General features: G+C 35.6%; 2 protein-coding genes across 2 annotated transcripts in view; one reads left to right on the top strand and one right to left on the bottom strand.

Annotated features, from left to right (window-relative positions):
- Positions 1-794: 794 nt before the first annotated feature.
- On the bottom strand, positions 795-12,635 carry LOC138318308 (elongation factor 1-gamma-like). The gene is made up of 11 exons (XM_069260527.1): positions 12,564-12,635; positions 12,275-12,424; positions 11,710-11,773; positions 6,769-6,911; positions 4,921-5,064; positions 4,108-4,237; positions 3,645-3,751; positions 3,255-3,337; positions 2,461-2,633; positions 1,283-1,407; positions 795-1,050 (listed from the first exon to the last, which is right to left on the bottom strand). The coding sequence occupies exons 1-11, from the start codon at positions 12,573-12,575 to the stop codon at positions 898-900; spliced, it is 1,284 nt and encodes a 427-aa protein (XP_069116628.1). The 5' UTR covers positions 12,576-12,635; the 3' UTR covers positions 795-897.
- Positions 12,609-13,563, top strand: part of LOC138318309 (calcineurin subunit B type 1) — a 17,007-nt gene continuing 16,052 nt past the window's right edge. The window contains exon 1 of the mRNA XM_069260528.1: positions 12,609-12,727. Within this exon, the coding sequence (XP_069116629.1) occupies positions 12,725-12,727 (3 nt within the window). The 5' untranslated portion in view covers positions 12,609-12,724. The remainder of the gene's footprint in view (positions 12,728-13,563) is intronic.

Raw genomic sequence — 13,563 nt, 5'->3', positions numbered from 1 at the left:
TACTGTGCCCAAATCAGCATACCATGACACCTTCAAGAAGTGGATACATCGTCTGAAATTTGCATTTCTAGCCATGGGGAGTTATTCCAGGGCATGAAATGATCACTTTTAGGCTAACTTATAAATAAGATAGAAATAAGCAATTCTTTGCCAACATCCGTTGTTTTGTCACTATTGTTGTTTAACTTGACCTCATTCACTCCTAATCTTGTACAATGTAACTTGTTACCGTAAATTGGGATATTTTGGTGGAAATTTTGGCGTTTTTTAATCAAAATAGGGTGGTTACGAAGACGATAAAAATTCTGAGGATTTACCTTGTTTAAATACACTTAGATCCTGCAATGATGAAACACTAACTTTATTAGTTTTAAAACCATATTGATACAAAGACAACCCTCTAAATATTTGTCTTCAATAGAAGTGATTAATATTCACACCTAACTATATACATGTTTACACAAGGGAAAGACTTGCCCAGGTTACGTTTTTGGTGGTTGACAGAACATGCCTTAAAAGTATGTTTATGTAAAGTGATTGTGTAATTTACCTAACTGTGAGTGTTCACATACCTAATAGATGTAGTTGTATTGATCGCTTTATACACCAAATTTTGGCGTGTTTAATTTTGGCGCTTTCATGCTAACTGCCAAATAAGCCAAAATATGACCACATCTAAAATATCCCAATTTACGGTATATAAATTTGAATGAATTTTGTAGGTCCTGTCAGACTTCCAAAAATACACATCCAGAGTAAATAGACACAATAACATAAAACAAAAGTTGTCCAGCTCACTTTCAACAAATTTAATGTCCACTGAAGACATAGCACTCACAGTGTACACCCATCCCTCCCTTCAGTCAGTATAAATAAAGTTCATATTGCAGATATCTTTCACTTGTAGATGCTTCCTTCCAGGCATTTTTTCCCATCAACTACATCAGCCATGTCAAAGTAATCTTGCACCAATTGCTTTGTTTTTGGGTCATTTGGGTCTAGTTTCTTCCATGTGTATGATTCGTAATCAACCTTCCAGTCTTCGGACAGCTATTGGAAAAAAATATATAAAAAAAATATGAAATTGTAACAACATTTCAAGACCATGTCAGGATCATTTCAGGCAAGTTTAAGCCAAATCGCACTGGTGGTCGGTTTAATTTGTCATTGTCGACTGTAACGTATATGCGAGTGCTAATAAAATTGTATTTTTTTCATAATCCACAAAAATTTAGCTGAACGAACAAAAGTGATTTTATGTAAAACATACAAATCAGCTCACCTCAAAAGCAAGACCACTTCCCTTCCAGAACCAAACACCAGAGATGTTGTGGGCCTTGCTTTCCCCTAAAATGCACATGCTTCCAAAAGAATTCTTGCGCATTTTGTCAAGTCTCTGAAACATTCCTGAAAATTGATGTCAAAAAACAAAAACAAATAAATACACAGTCACCAGAGGAATGATACCAGGGATTTAATTGATCCCATCAGCAAAGGGAGGAAATATCTCAACTCAAAGACTAAGAGGAAACTCTATCACATCTGTATGATTTCTTTCTCATTAATGTTGTTCACTCAGAGGAAATCCTCTGAAAAGAGGAAGAATCACATCCCTGTTATACAGTGGAACTTCCCAAAACCGAACATGGTCGGTGCATTGAATTTTGTACGGTTTAGAGAGGGTTCAGTTTGGAGAAGTGAACCGAATATCGATCATTACAATCCAGATTTTATCGATTGAAAGTTATTTTCTACACTATACTGTAACCTATACTAGTGTTCATTATAATATAATTATTAATGTGAATGTTATCACAAAAGAGAGAATCATACGTTTAAAAGGAATGGATTACAATAATCTTGACTTTGTTACCGCTTACAAACGTAGTTAGTTGCGTGAATGTTCTTGGGGATGTTCTCGTCTGCACTAACCTACATAAAAATGTACAGCCGATCGCTTCCGGTTATGTCAAGAATCAAATTAAATATGGTATAATTACACAATGATCAGTCGATGCCGGTCATTATATGACATGGTCATTTTCTAAAACAATACATGGCTTCCGCTTCTTCATACAGAGAATTTACATTATCCGACAAGTAAATAAATAACCCCCTCTCAAAATTGAATACGAAACTTTCTTATTATATTACTAGCTCTGCTTGTTTTCCTACAGTAAACAAACTGCCAGTGCATGTGGTAGACTTCGTTAAATATCAAAACAATAGACATGATTACATGAAAAACCCCACTTCTATTGGTGGTCCCAATGTTGTAAAAATTGCTTCTACCCAAGGTACCACATCAAATTAATTTGCTTATATGCATGGTCCCCCTAAAAAAAAGCTGAGTCCTGGGGTGGGGTAGATTTTTTACTGGAAAAGTTCAGACTTCATTAATAATTAGTGCATATCTTTTAACAAGTTTAATTTTAATAGTAAATCATTTTTGGCACTTACCTCTGATCAGATTATTTGTCATGAAAACTTGTTTTAATTCATCTTTGTAATTATATTCACAAAACCAAATTGACATGTTTTCAGGCTCAAAGTGTTTCCAGAAATATGGCAAAGCTTCTTTTAGAGTATCTTTGTTGGAATATTCTCTTTTGAATTCATCGTAGTTAAAGTTTCTGCAAAGAAATTTACATAGTTTTGAATGCTTTACATTCAGTGATTTAAATTTAAATTCTTTCCATATTATATATTACTTGTATAAATAAATAGTACTAATCTATCAACTGAACAAGAACTCAATAGTACCACCCCAAATAAAAAAGCAGAATAATGTCAGGCAATCAGTGAATTTCTTACTCAATAATTTCAGGGCCTGTACATTTTTTTGAAACATATTTTGACATATAATAATGAGGTTTTTGTTAATTTGGAAAACTGATTGTCTATTGATGATGATGAAAAAAACCCAGAAAATTTCTCTAGGGGAAAGGGGCCTTTTTTCGACCCCAAATGAACTTAAAAAATTCAGACAATTCTGTATGAAAAATATGGATCCATTGGGATATGATGGTAGTAATCCTGTGGGAACTAAACTTTAGGTATTTATAATCTTGTAGTGAATACTTCAAATACTGCAAGCGAAGTTACTCAGAACCTAGATGCCCTGAAGGACAGCAAATATTCCATATCATTATGTACTCTTTCGTTTTAAAGACTTTAATACATTACTAGATTCGCGAGAACAAATTGCAATTTTCCACCTGATTAAAACTAAGTGTTAGTACCCAAGAACTTACCCCTTTGGCAAATCTGCCCATGGGTCCTTCTTCTCCTTGGGTAGTTGTGGTACATCTTCCTCATCATCACATTCCGATTCCTTCTGTTGAAATATGAACACCACATTTTAATTAAATATATTCTTCTTTCTCCTCATAAGTTGGTTCTTTTCTCTTCTCATATGGCGGACAGCCGGTCACTTTCATTCACTTGGAATTTTATACAAGATAAGAAGTATCAAATCGGTGAAACCACACTGGATCATTTTGGAGATATCCTTTTGGCCATTGACCCCTACTTTTCAAGTCAAAATTATTCCCAAATCACTGCTTCAAGTATCACTTCTAAATCATCACAAAATATATTCTTCTAATTCTTTTTAATAAAATCCAGATCAAGACTTAACAAACCTTTTCCTTCTTTGCGGGTGCCTTTTTAGGCTGTTCCTTCTTTGGTTGGTCCTTTTTGGCCTTGCCGTCCTTCTTTCCACTATTGTGGAGCTCTGCATACTTCTTTCCTATAAAATAAAAAATAAAAATTGTTTTGATATTAGTCTATATTCAGTTGCCTTTGACACTATTTTAGCACCTATGACTGCATTCATATTTTATAACCACTAACAAATTTATATTTCAACACACAACTTCCAACAGGCAACACATAAGTCAGAAGTCTTCAAACCAAGCCAGCTTAATTTTGTGTGCAACTAAAATTCACATGAAAAAAAGCTATAGCAAAACAATTTCACTATTAAATCGACAAATAAAAAACAAATAACTGAAAAAGTAATTTCCCTTTGGTATAGAAAAGTAGTTTGTATAAAATATCAAAGTGATGAATTCTGCTAATTTTTCATTCTATCATAAAACTTACCATCAGCTTCCTTCATCTTGGAACAGAGGGTGAAGGATCCAATGATAGATTTGAACTGAGGTTGGTTGATGAGGGTATTGAACCATCTGTTCACGTTGCCAAATGAACCACGGAATGATGGATCCATCACCTACAATGTAACATCAGAATTAAATTGAAACAAAACGAATCATCAAGTTTTTAATACCACAAACATAGAAAGTTTTATTTTGAATAGTAGTACATGGTATTCGGTATATTGAGGTTCAGCATGAAAAAGATAAGTATCGTGATACACATTTGGCGTATCGGTTCACTCAGTAATCTTCATGAATTTCCTTTAAGTGTTCATTCAATGATGAAAATTTTGAAATGCATTTGGATCTATTTGATGTGATTTTGTTTTGTATTGCATCATGGTGGTATATGTGCATAAAAATAGTGTGCAATGATCATCGCAAGTTTCGTATACTAAGATGGATGCAAATAAATACTTGCTGCGATGTTTCAATGAAACAATGCAGTTTATAATTGCATTAATTTTTTGAAAGATTATCAAGAAAATTTGCTGTATCAGCAACATTGTCAGGTTCAGTCATGATCATACGGTCATTTGGTGAAGACAAATGTACGCAAATTCTTCCATCACTTAGATTAGAAATTAACATGTCAACTAGACACAGTGAACAAAAATATCACAATACGTATCACGATACACTGATCATATATCGCAATATATTGTCATACAATTATTTCCATAATACCCGTCCCTAATTTTGAACCAGAACTGTTGTTTGTTCAGGAGGCCAACATGATTTGTTGGTAAATACTTACATTTTGGTAGGCTAGCATAAGGTTGCATGAAAGACTGATGTCGGCTTGGGAGATTCGCTCTCCAACAAGGTATGTCCTAGTTCTCAAGTAATTATTGAGCACAGTCATAGATTTCTTCATCTGCTCTTTTGCCTTTTCAGACTCCTTAAACATAAAAAGGCGATACTATGACAGACTATTATTCATTATGTTATTTAAAGCATCTCTCATGAACTGAAGATGGTCTCCAATTTGTTTGGAGATAATCTGACATTATTTTCTACCTAAATTCTATGATTTTATTGCTTTAAAATCAACAAGCAGATGTTTTATTTAATGAGTTATGTTTGAAAGAGTTTCTTGTCATCTTATTGATTATTAACTTGTTATTGACAGGTTGTTTAAACTTTTTAAAATTTACTTTCATTGAAGAGTGATTTTGCTACTTTTAAACAAGAGGCCCATGGGCCTTACAGGTCACTTGAGTTCGGATTCAGAATGAAACAAACTTTAAAGTCAGTGATTTTTATAAATTTGACTATGAAAAGTATTTGGTTCCATCAAATCTGTGAATTCAAAAGAAGATTTTTTTTCTAAGTCAATTTGACCACGTTTGGCCCCGCCCCACTGGTCCCTGGGGGTCAACCAAGACGTATATGTATATGTAAAAATGCTACATCTCAAAGTAATAATTCTAACCAATTTGACTCATTTCTTATGAAAATTGACCAAGAATTCTCATAAGTGTTTTTCCTTTATAAAATATAGAATTTGATCCCCTCACTAGGGGAAAATCCGAGATCCCAGGGCTACGAAATTCACAATTATTGAACCTTTTTAACCTATAAAGAATATCTGGTTCCATCAAATATGTGAATTCAGAAAAAGATTTTTAGAATTTTGACCCCTTTTAGCCCCACCCCTTTGCCCCTGGGGTCGGACAGGACCAATATGTATATGATTTTAAAATACTATCTCTGTTATCTCAGGCTAATAATTCTAACAAAGTTTTATTCATTTCCTATGAAAATTGAGCAAATAATTATCATAAATGTGTTTTATCCTATATAAACTATATTAAACTTGACTCCCTCCTAAGGGGGAAATGCGAGACCCCAGGGCTATACAATTCACCTTAAGACCTTTCCTTCTATGAAGAGTTCAGAATAAGATTTTTGAAGTTTTAGCTTATTTGACCCCTTTTTTATCCACCCCTCAGGCCCCTGGGTGTCAGTTACGGAAAAGTAGTTAATAGGATTCAACGGCCATTCATACTGATAATTCTGACATTTGACTTATAATTCATACTGATAATTCTGACATTTGACTTATATACTATTACAAATGACCAAATAATGCTCAAAAATATATTTTTACTCTATAAACTATAGTAAACTTGACCCCCTCCCCAAGGGAAAACGTGAGACCCCAGGGTCATATACTTCATAATTTTTGTAAAGCACCTTAAGAATCTTTCATCATTTAAGCATATTTGATTCTATCGTTTCTGGAATTTCAGAAGAAGATTTTTGAAATTTTAGCCTATTTGACCACTTTTGGCCTCACTTCTTATGCCCCTAAGGGCTTGGACCATATAATAATTCACAATCTTGGTTGACCTTTGGCCATGGAATGCTTTTGCAAAATTTCAACAAATTTGGTTCAGCAGTTTTGGAGAAGAAGTCAAAAATGTAAATTGTTTATTGCCATAAGATGCATGACAGACAAAAGGCGATTAGAATAGGTCATTTGAGAGTCTCAGGTGACCTAAAAACCTACCCCAGTCAGTAAAAGAAACACTATAACCACTCGCAGTGTAGCCTTTATATAACATTATCCAAATTGTTTCTGGGTAACAATTTAACTCACCTGTTTGTTGAATGGTGTAATCCCCATTGTGGGGAACACCCAGGTGCATGACGCTGGGTAGACTTCATTGTCACCAAAGTTAATCCATTGCTGGATCATAGCCTGGTCACGAGGGTTACTTCCCTGGAGCTGAGCATTTCCAACTGTAACAACAAGTCATCTAAATTCTAAATTTTAATCAAGATTGTTTTCTTTCTTAATGTCTGGCTTGTCTTCTTTACATATGTAAAGCAAATTTTCTGTCACATGTTCAATAAATTTTTTAAAAACAATTTTTGTCAGACAAATACAGTCAAGAGATACATTTTGTTCGGCACCCCTTTATGTCATATAAAGTCTGTATGATTTACCTCCACTTCTTACACATAAGCCTGATGAAGACAAACATGCCTTTGAAGGAGGAATAGCAGTTAAAGGGATAAGCCATATGTTATGGTTAATACCTCTTTTAATATGATCATTTCATGATAAATGCTAAACAAGAGGCCCAGAGGGCCTGTATCGCTCACCTGGTTGGTAATGCCAAGTAATGTTCTGAATACAAGTTCATTGTTTATTTTCTGAAGGAATTTGAATATTAACCTCTAATTCCCCTATTGGGCCCAACTTTTTCTGCTCAAGGGGGTCAAAGCCAAAATTTATACGAATTCTGTTAACCCCAAGGATGTTTCTGGCCAAATATGGTTACAATCCATGCAGAACTCTAGGACAAGTAGCGATTTTTACGATTTACCTCTATTTCCCTTATCGGGCCCCGCCCCTCCTGCCCCCAGGGGGTCAGAGCCAAAATTTATACAAGTTCTGGTCCCCTTCCTCCAAGGATGTTTCCCAGGCCAAATTTGGTTTCAATCCATGCAGAACTCTAGGACAAGTAGCGATTTATAGAATTTACCTCTATTTCCCCTATTGGGCCCCGCCCCTCCTGCGCCCCGAGGGTCAGAGCCAAAATTTATACAAGTTCTGGTCCCCTTCCCCCAAGGATGTTTCTGGCCAAATTTGGTTACAATCCATGCAGAACTCTAGGACAAGTAGCGATTTATAGGATTTACCTCTATTTCCCCTATTGGGCCCCGCCCCTCCTGCCCCCGGGGGGTCAGAGCCAAAATTTATACAAGTTCTGTTCCCCTTCCCCCAAGGATGTTTCTGGCCAAATTTGGTTACAATCCATGCAGAACTCTAGGACAAGTAGCGATTTATAGAATTTACCTCTATTTCCCCTATTGGGCCCCGCCCCTCCTGCCCCCTTGGGGTCAGAGCCAAAATTTATACAAGTTCTGTTCCCCTTCCCCCAAGGATGTTTGTGGCCAAATTTGGTTACAATCCATGCAGAACTCTAGGACAAGTAGCGATTTATAGGAATTACCTCTATTTCCCCTATTGGGCCCCGCCCCTCCTGCCCCCCGAGGGTCAGAGCCAAAATTTATACAAGTCTGGTCCCCTTCCCCCAAGGATGTTTCTGGCCAAATTTGGTTACAATCCATGCAGAACTCTAGGACAAGTAGCGATTTATAGGATTTACCTCTATTTCCCCTATTGGGCCCCGCCCCTCCTGCCCCCTTGGGGTCAGAGCCAAAATTTATACAAGTTCTGTTCCCCTTCCCCCAAGGATGTTTCTGGCTAAAATTTGGTTACAATCCATGCAGAAATCTAGGACAAGTAGCGATTTATAGGATTTACCTCTATTTCCCCTATTGGGCCCCGCCCCTCCTGCCCCCGGGGGGTCAGAGCCAAAATTTATACAAGTTCTGTTCCCCTTCCTCAAAGGTTGTTTCTGGCCAAATTTGGTTACAATCCATGCAGAACTCTAGGACAAGTAGCGATTTATAGGATTTACCTCCATTTCCCCTATTGGGCCCCGCCCCTCCTGCCCCCGGGGGGTCAGAGCCAAAATTTATACAAGTTCTGTTCTCCTTCCCCCAAGGATGTTTGTGGCCAAATTTGGTTACAATCCATCCAGAACTCTATGACTAGTAGCAATTTAAAGGAAATGTTGACGGATGGACGACGGACGACGGACGCCGCGCCATGACATAAGCTCACCGGCCCTTCGGGCCAGGTGAGCTAAAAATTAATCAAGAATCATAACGTGTATTTTGAACAGAAATTGATTTTTCACAAGCATATATATATTTTTCTAATCAAACTACTATTAAATATTTTGTTTTTATTTTCATTTATTTATTTTTAGAACATTTTAAGAAACGTGTTTCGGACTACTTAGTCTCTGAAATAAATATCTTTTCTGTACTTTATAGCCTAATTATATACTAAAGGAAATGTCAACCTACCACAAATGACAAACAAACTTAATAAAAGGAATTTAAAGATTTGTCAGACAATTTGCATCAAGTCACACATAAATAAATATGCATTACTCTTTCATTCAAAATGAGTCTTTTTCATCTATCTCCGTTTCTTCATATAAGCCTATCAAGGACTTACATGCCTTGATTGGAGGTATAATCCTTCAGTTATCATGTTGAGATTTTAATCATCAATCAATTCTTATTACTCATGCCACAATTAAAATAAATCAAATGCAGTAACTTTTTATTTTTATTTTAAAAGAATCAATATAATTAAATGAGTTTAATCCTACTTTAGTGTTACTTATGCATCCCTTTTTGCTTTTTCAAGATTCAAAATTTACAAAACCTTAATTCGTAATTGATTTAGATAATTGCCATGAAGAATTAATGAATACATACATATTTGAAACGGACAGACTTGATTTCTAACAATAAGAGATCTTGAAACTCAAAATTCAATGATCTGTAAGAAAGATTTTTAGTTTGCATCTCCCTTCTTTCCATATGTTATCTATGTAAGTTATCTAAGGTAAAAGGAATCCAAATACAGTGGAACCTCCCGAAACCGAACCTTCTCAAAACCGATCACCTCTTGAAACCGAACATGGATGTCATGTACGGAATGAATTCCTCTTTATTAATAGTAAATAAAACTTCCCAAAACCGATCCCTCCCAATTCCGAATACCGGACCGATCTTGAGATCGGAATAGTCAACTGTTACAAGTACACTTCTGAAAACCGGCCTTACCTGAGCGACACCGAGAGCTTGCATATTGAGGTCTGATCAACCGACCGTGAAATACATATGCACCTGTATCCATAGTTGTCGCATGCCATGTCCTGGGGCATGAATATAGGTGCGAAAGCTATAGGTATATGAACACGGTAATTATACCAGTGATGATGGTGTAATTATTTAATTATGTCAATTGTTTAGATATTTATACTGAACACGGTAATTATACCAGTGATGATGGTGTAATTATTTAATTATGTCAATTGTTTAGATATTTAACGAAGGTCTACCACGTGCACTGGCGATTTGTTTACTGTAGGAAAACAAGCAGAGCTAGTAATAAAGAGAAAGTTTCGTATTCATTTACATATGAAGTTGTCCTGCAGATAACGTAAATAATCTGTATGAAGAAGTTGAAGCCATGCATTGCTTTAGATGATCATGTCAAATAATGACCGGCATCGACTGATCATCGTGTAATTAGACCATATTTAATTAATTTGATTCATGACGTAACCGGAAGCGATCGGCCGTTTGTAGGTTAGTGCAGACGAAAACATCCCAAAGAATATTTACGTAACTCACTACCTTTATAAGCAGTAAAAAGGTCGAGATTGTTGTAATCCATTCCTTTTGAACGTATGTTTCTCTCTTTTGTGATAACATTCACATTAACAATCAATATCGGACGGTTATAACGAGGCATACAGGCAGTACAGTATAGTGTAGAAAACGACTTCTGATCAATTAAATCCGGATCGTAATAATCGATATTCAGTTTACTTCTCCAAACCGAACCCTCTCTAAACCGGCCAAAATTCTTTGCACCGACCATGATCGGTTTCGGGAGGTTCCACTGTACAAAGTTATCAGTAGATTATTAACATAAGAAATGTTCACTCAAGCAGAATTCATTTTTCCTCTCTATAGAATATTTTTTAGCTGTCTGACCCATTCTATCTTGTAACACAAGCTAATGCATTACTATACAATTAAAATTGGTCATTTCAATATACCTCGTTTTCTTCACATAAGTCTACCAAGGACATATGTGCCTTGATCGGAGGAACAAATGCAACAATGAACATTACAATAACACTAATGTCTTTCCAGAACTAAATTCATATCTGATCTAAAAGGATTTTGTATTATGTTGTATTTTATATATCAGATAACAGTTCTGTATATATGATTATCACTGAATTTCATTTTTCAATCTCGTTAAAAATCTTAACAAATTTGTAGATTTCATATTATTCATTCATATTCATCATGTTCACTAATAGAACTGCAACAACTAACAATTAATTATCAACCGACAATGACAATGGGCTATGATCAATGGCATTTTTTGTTTGTAAAATGGGGTCCAGAGCCTTGAATTAAGAATTTATATTTCGCAAATACATGTAGTGAAATTGGATCTCTCAAAATTAAATGTAAAACAGATCTTATTTGAAATGTACCAAATACTTTTCTAAATCTCTCCTTTCATATCTTAAGTCTGCAACTCAATGTTGATTGATTTATGTCAGACCTCTCTTCTAGCAAGCAACACATAATGTATTCCTTCCTAAGTGAAATTAATCAGTCTTTACAATCTACCTCTGTTTCTTCACATACGCCTTACAAGGACATACATGCCTTGATTGGAGGATGTAGCTAAAGTTTTGTTTCTTGCTCCATAATATTGCTTATAATCACAAATCAAGCAAGTTTATACAATCTTTTAACTTGCAATTATTTCATATTTTTGCTTGTCTGCATTATTTGAAGTACAATGTTTATTTCTGCTTCAAATCCTTCAACGAAGAAATTTGCGAAACCATATTAGGAATAATATATTGGGAGCTGTACCGCTGTACCGACGTATTTTATAATAGGAACATCTTACCATATTGAGCAATAGCATTGCTTTCAAAGACACAATCACCATTGTTACTCTCAAAGGCTGGAACCTGGAAAATACAGAAAACAAGTTAGAATTCTATTCATATATATTTATATATTTGTAAACCAAAGGAACCCAGTTGTAAAAGTCAATGCATGTACAAAAAAAATCAATGTGACAATGAAACATGAAAAACCCACAACTGTCTGAGTGTAGGTAAAAGTATAAAGTGAAAGTGATGCAATCTCTACATGTTTGATAGCAATATGTGCTACTGTACATGTAACCCCCCCCCCCCCCTCAAATATGCTGATTATGCATATGTTACTAATGACAGTAGTCACAGACTACAACAATAAATTATTTACCGAATATTTTTGCAAGCAAAGGCAAATTCACATTAAAACAACCTTACAGTCAGTAGCATAAAACGACAAGAATTTTACTTCAACACAGTGCTTTATCCATATCGTGACAAGCACAGTACAACCTCCGTATGCATCTGACAGGTCTTTTCTACTAAGGATATATCACACTTATAGCGAAATTCGTTATGTGTCACACCAACCTTTCCGAGGGGAAATTTCTCCAAAAACTCTTTAGTCGTGTTGGTTTCCCCCAATTTAAATACAGGAGACACCGTGACGTTTGCACCACTGTACTTAGCAGCGATCAGTGCCTTGTAGGCACGAAAGTTTTCGGGATAGGTGTAAAGAGTCTGGAATAAAATGATAAAAAATAATGACAAAAATGAATGACTCTAACATTCATCTTTAATTCATATTTATTTCTGAACTATATGTGTAACGATTATCATCTTATAAGATCGATTACATGTCGATTGCCACGATTCATACCCCAGTCGCCATTGCACCGGTAGAAAGAGGAAGCAATAAATTACATCCGGTTTGACATGCGCCGGACCAACATTCTATGAGTAGAACCCGGATGTTGGTGTCTGGGCCCAGGGAATCGCAATATATTTTGTCTGTCGTTGTAGACACAGCAAGCCACAAAAATGGTAAGATAGGGGTATGATCGGGATCGGAGACTTTTCTCATTGCAAAACACGGTCATAGAATTAGTAATATGTAAAATTGCATGTATATCAGCTTAAAACTTAATCGAATTATGACCAAAAGCCTCTGTTATCAGATTGGAACAGGATCAACTTGTTCATAATCAGTGCCTATGGGGATTCGCTTATTTTAGTAGATCTAGTAGGCTTCAAAGAATGCAAGAATCGGGAAATTTCTTATATATTTCTGCAACCTTGAAATCCGTTTGTAGGCTAATTGTTAAAATTTTGGTGAAACCTTGGTAAACAAGCAGGTTGTCAATAGGTAATTAGCTCATTATATTTCAGCAGGTATATTCAACAATATCTTTTTACAGAAAATCTTACAGGCAAGGAATTATATAAGATATTGTATACACTGATCATGATGACTCTTATATCTTAGTTATTTATAATTCCCTCTTGGTAGTGAACTGTAGAAACAGATAAAACACAACCATGCAGACCTGCGTTTGGACCCTCTGGATACTAGAAAGATGCTCTGGTCACTGGCAATGACTGAAGGGGGTCACACCAGTCCTCTCTCCCTGTTTATATTATTAGTTATAACCTGGACCTGACTTTTCTAGATTCCGATCTAGATCTCTGAATAGTCATGATCAGAACTAATGACAAATAGACATGTGCTTAAAACTCCAGAGTTAATTAAATCAAATTTTTGAGAGTAAAAGACATATTCTCAGGCGGGTCTACTGGATGCCCTGTCTAAGCTTATATATATATCAATTGATTTACGGTAAATTACCTCATTTTTAAACTAATAGAGCTTTGGCCACAGC

Source organism: Argopecten irradians, chromosome 3 (genome assembly GCF_041381155.1).
Source record: "Argopecten irradians isolate NY chromosome 3, Ai_NY, whole genome shotgun sequence".
NCBI classification, from domain to species: Eukaryota; Metazoa; Mollusca; class Bivalvia; order Pectinida; family Pectinidae; genus Argopecten; species Argopecten irradians.
Note: the sequence above shows the minus strand (reverse complement) of the source record. Positions and strands in the feature narration are given on the sequence as shown.

Coding starts and splice junctions, on each gene's coding strand:
- LOC138318308 (XM_069260527.1), bottom strand. Junction 11,774..12,274: donor AGAAATTTCCCCTCGGAAAG/GTTGGTGTGACA, acceptor TGTATTTTCCAG/GTTCCAGCCTTTGAGAGTAA. Junction 1,408..2,460: donor GACAAATAATCTGATCAGAG/GTAAGTGCCAAA, acceptor ATCAATTTTCAG/GAATGTTTCAGAGACTTGAC.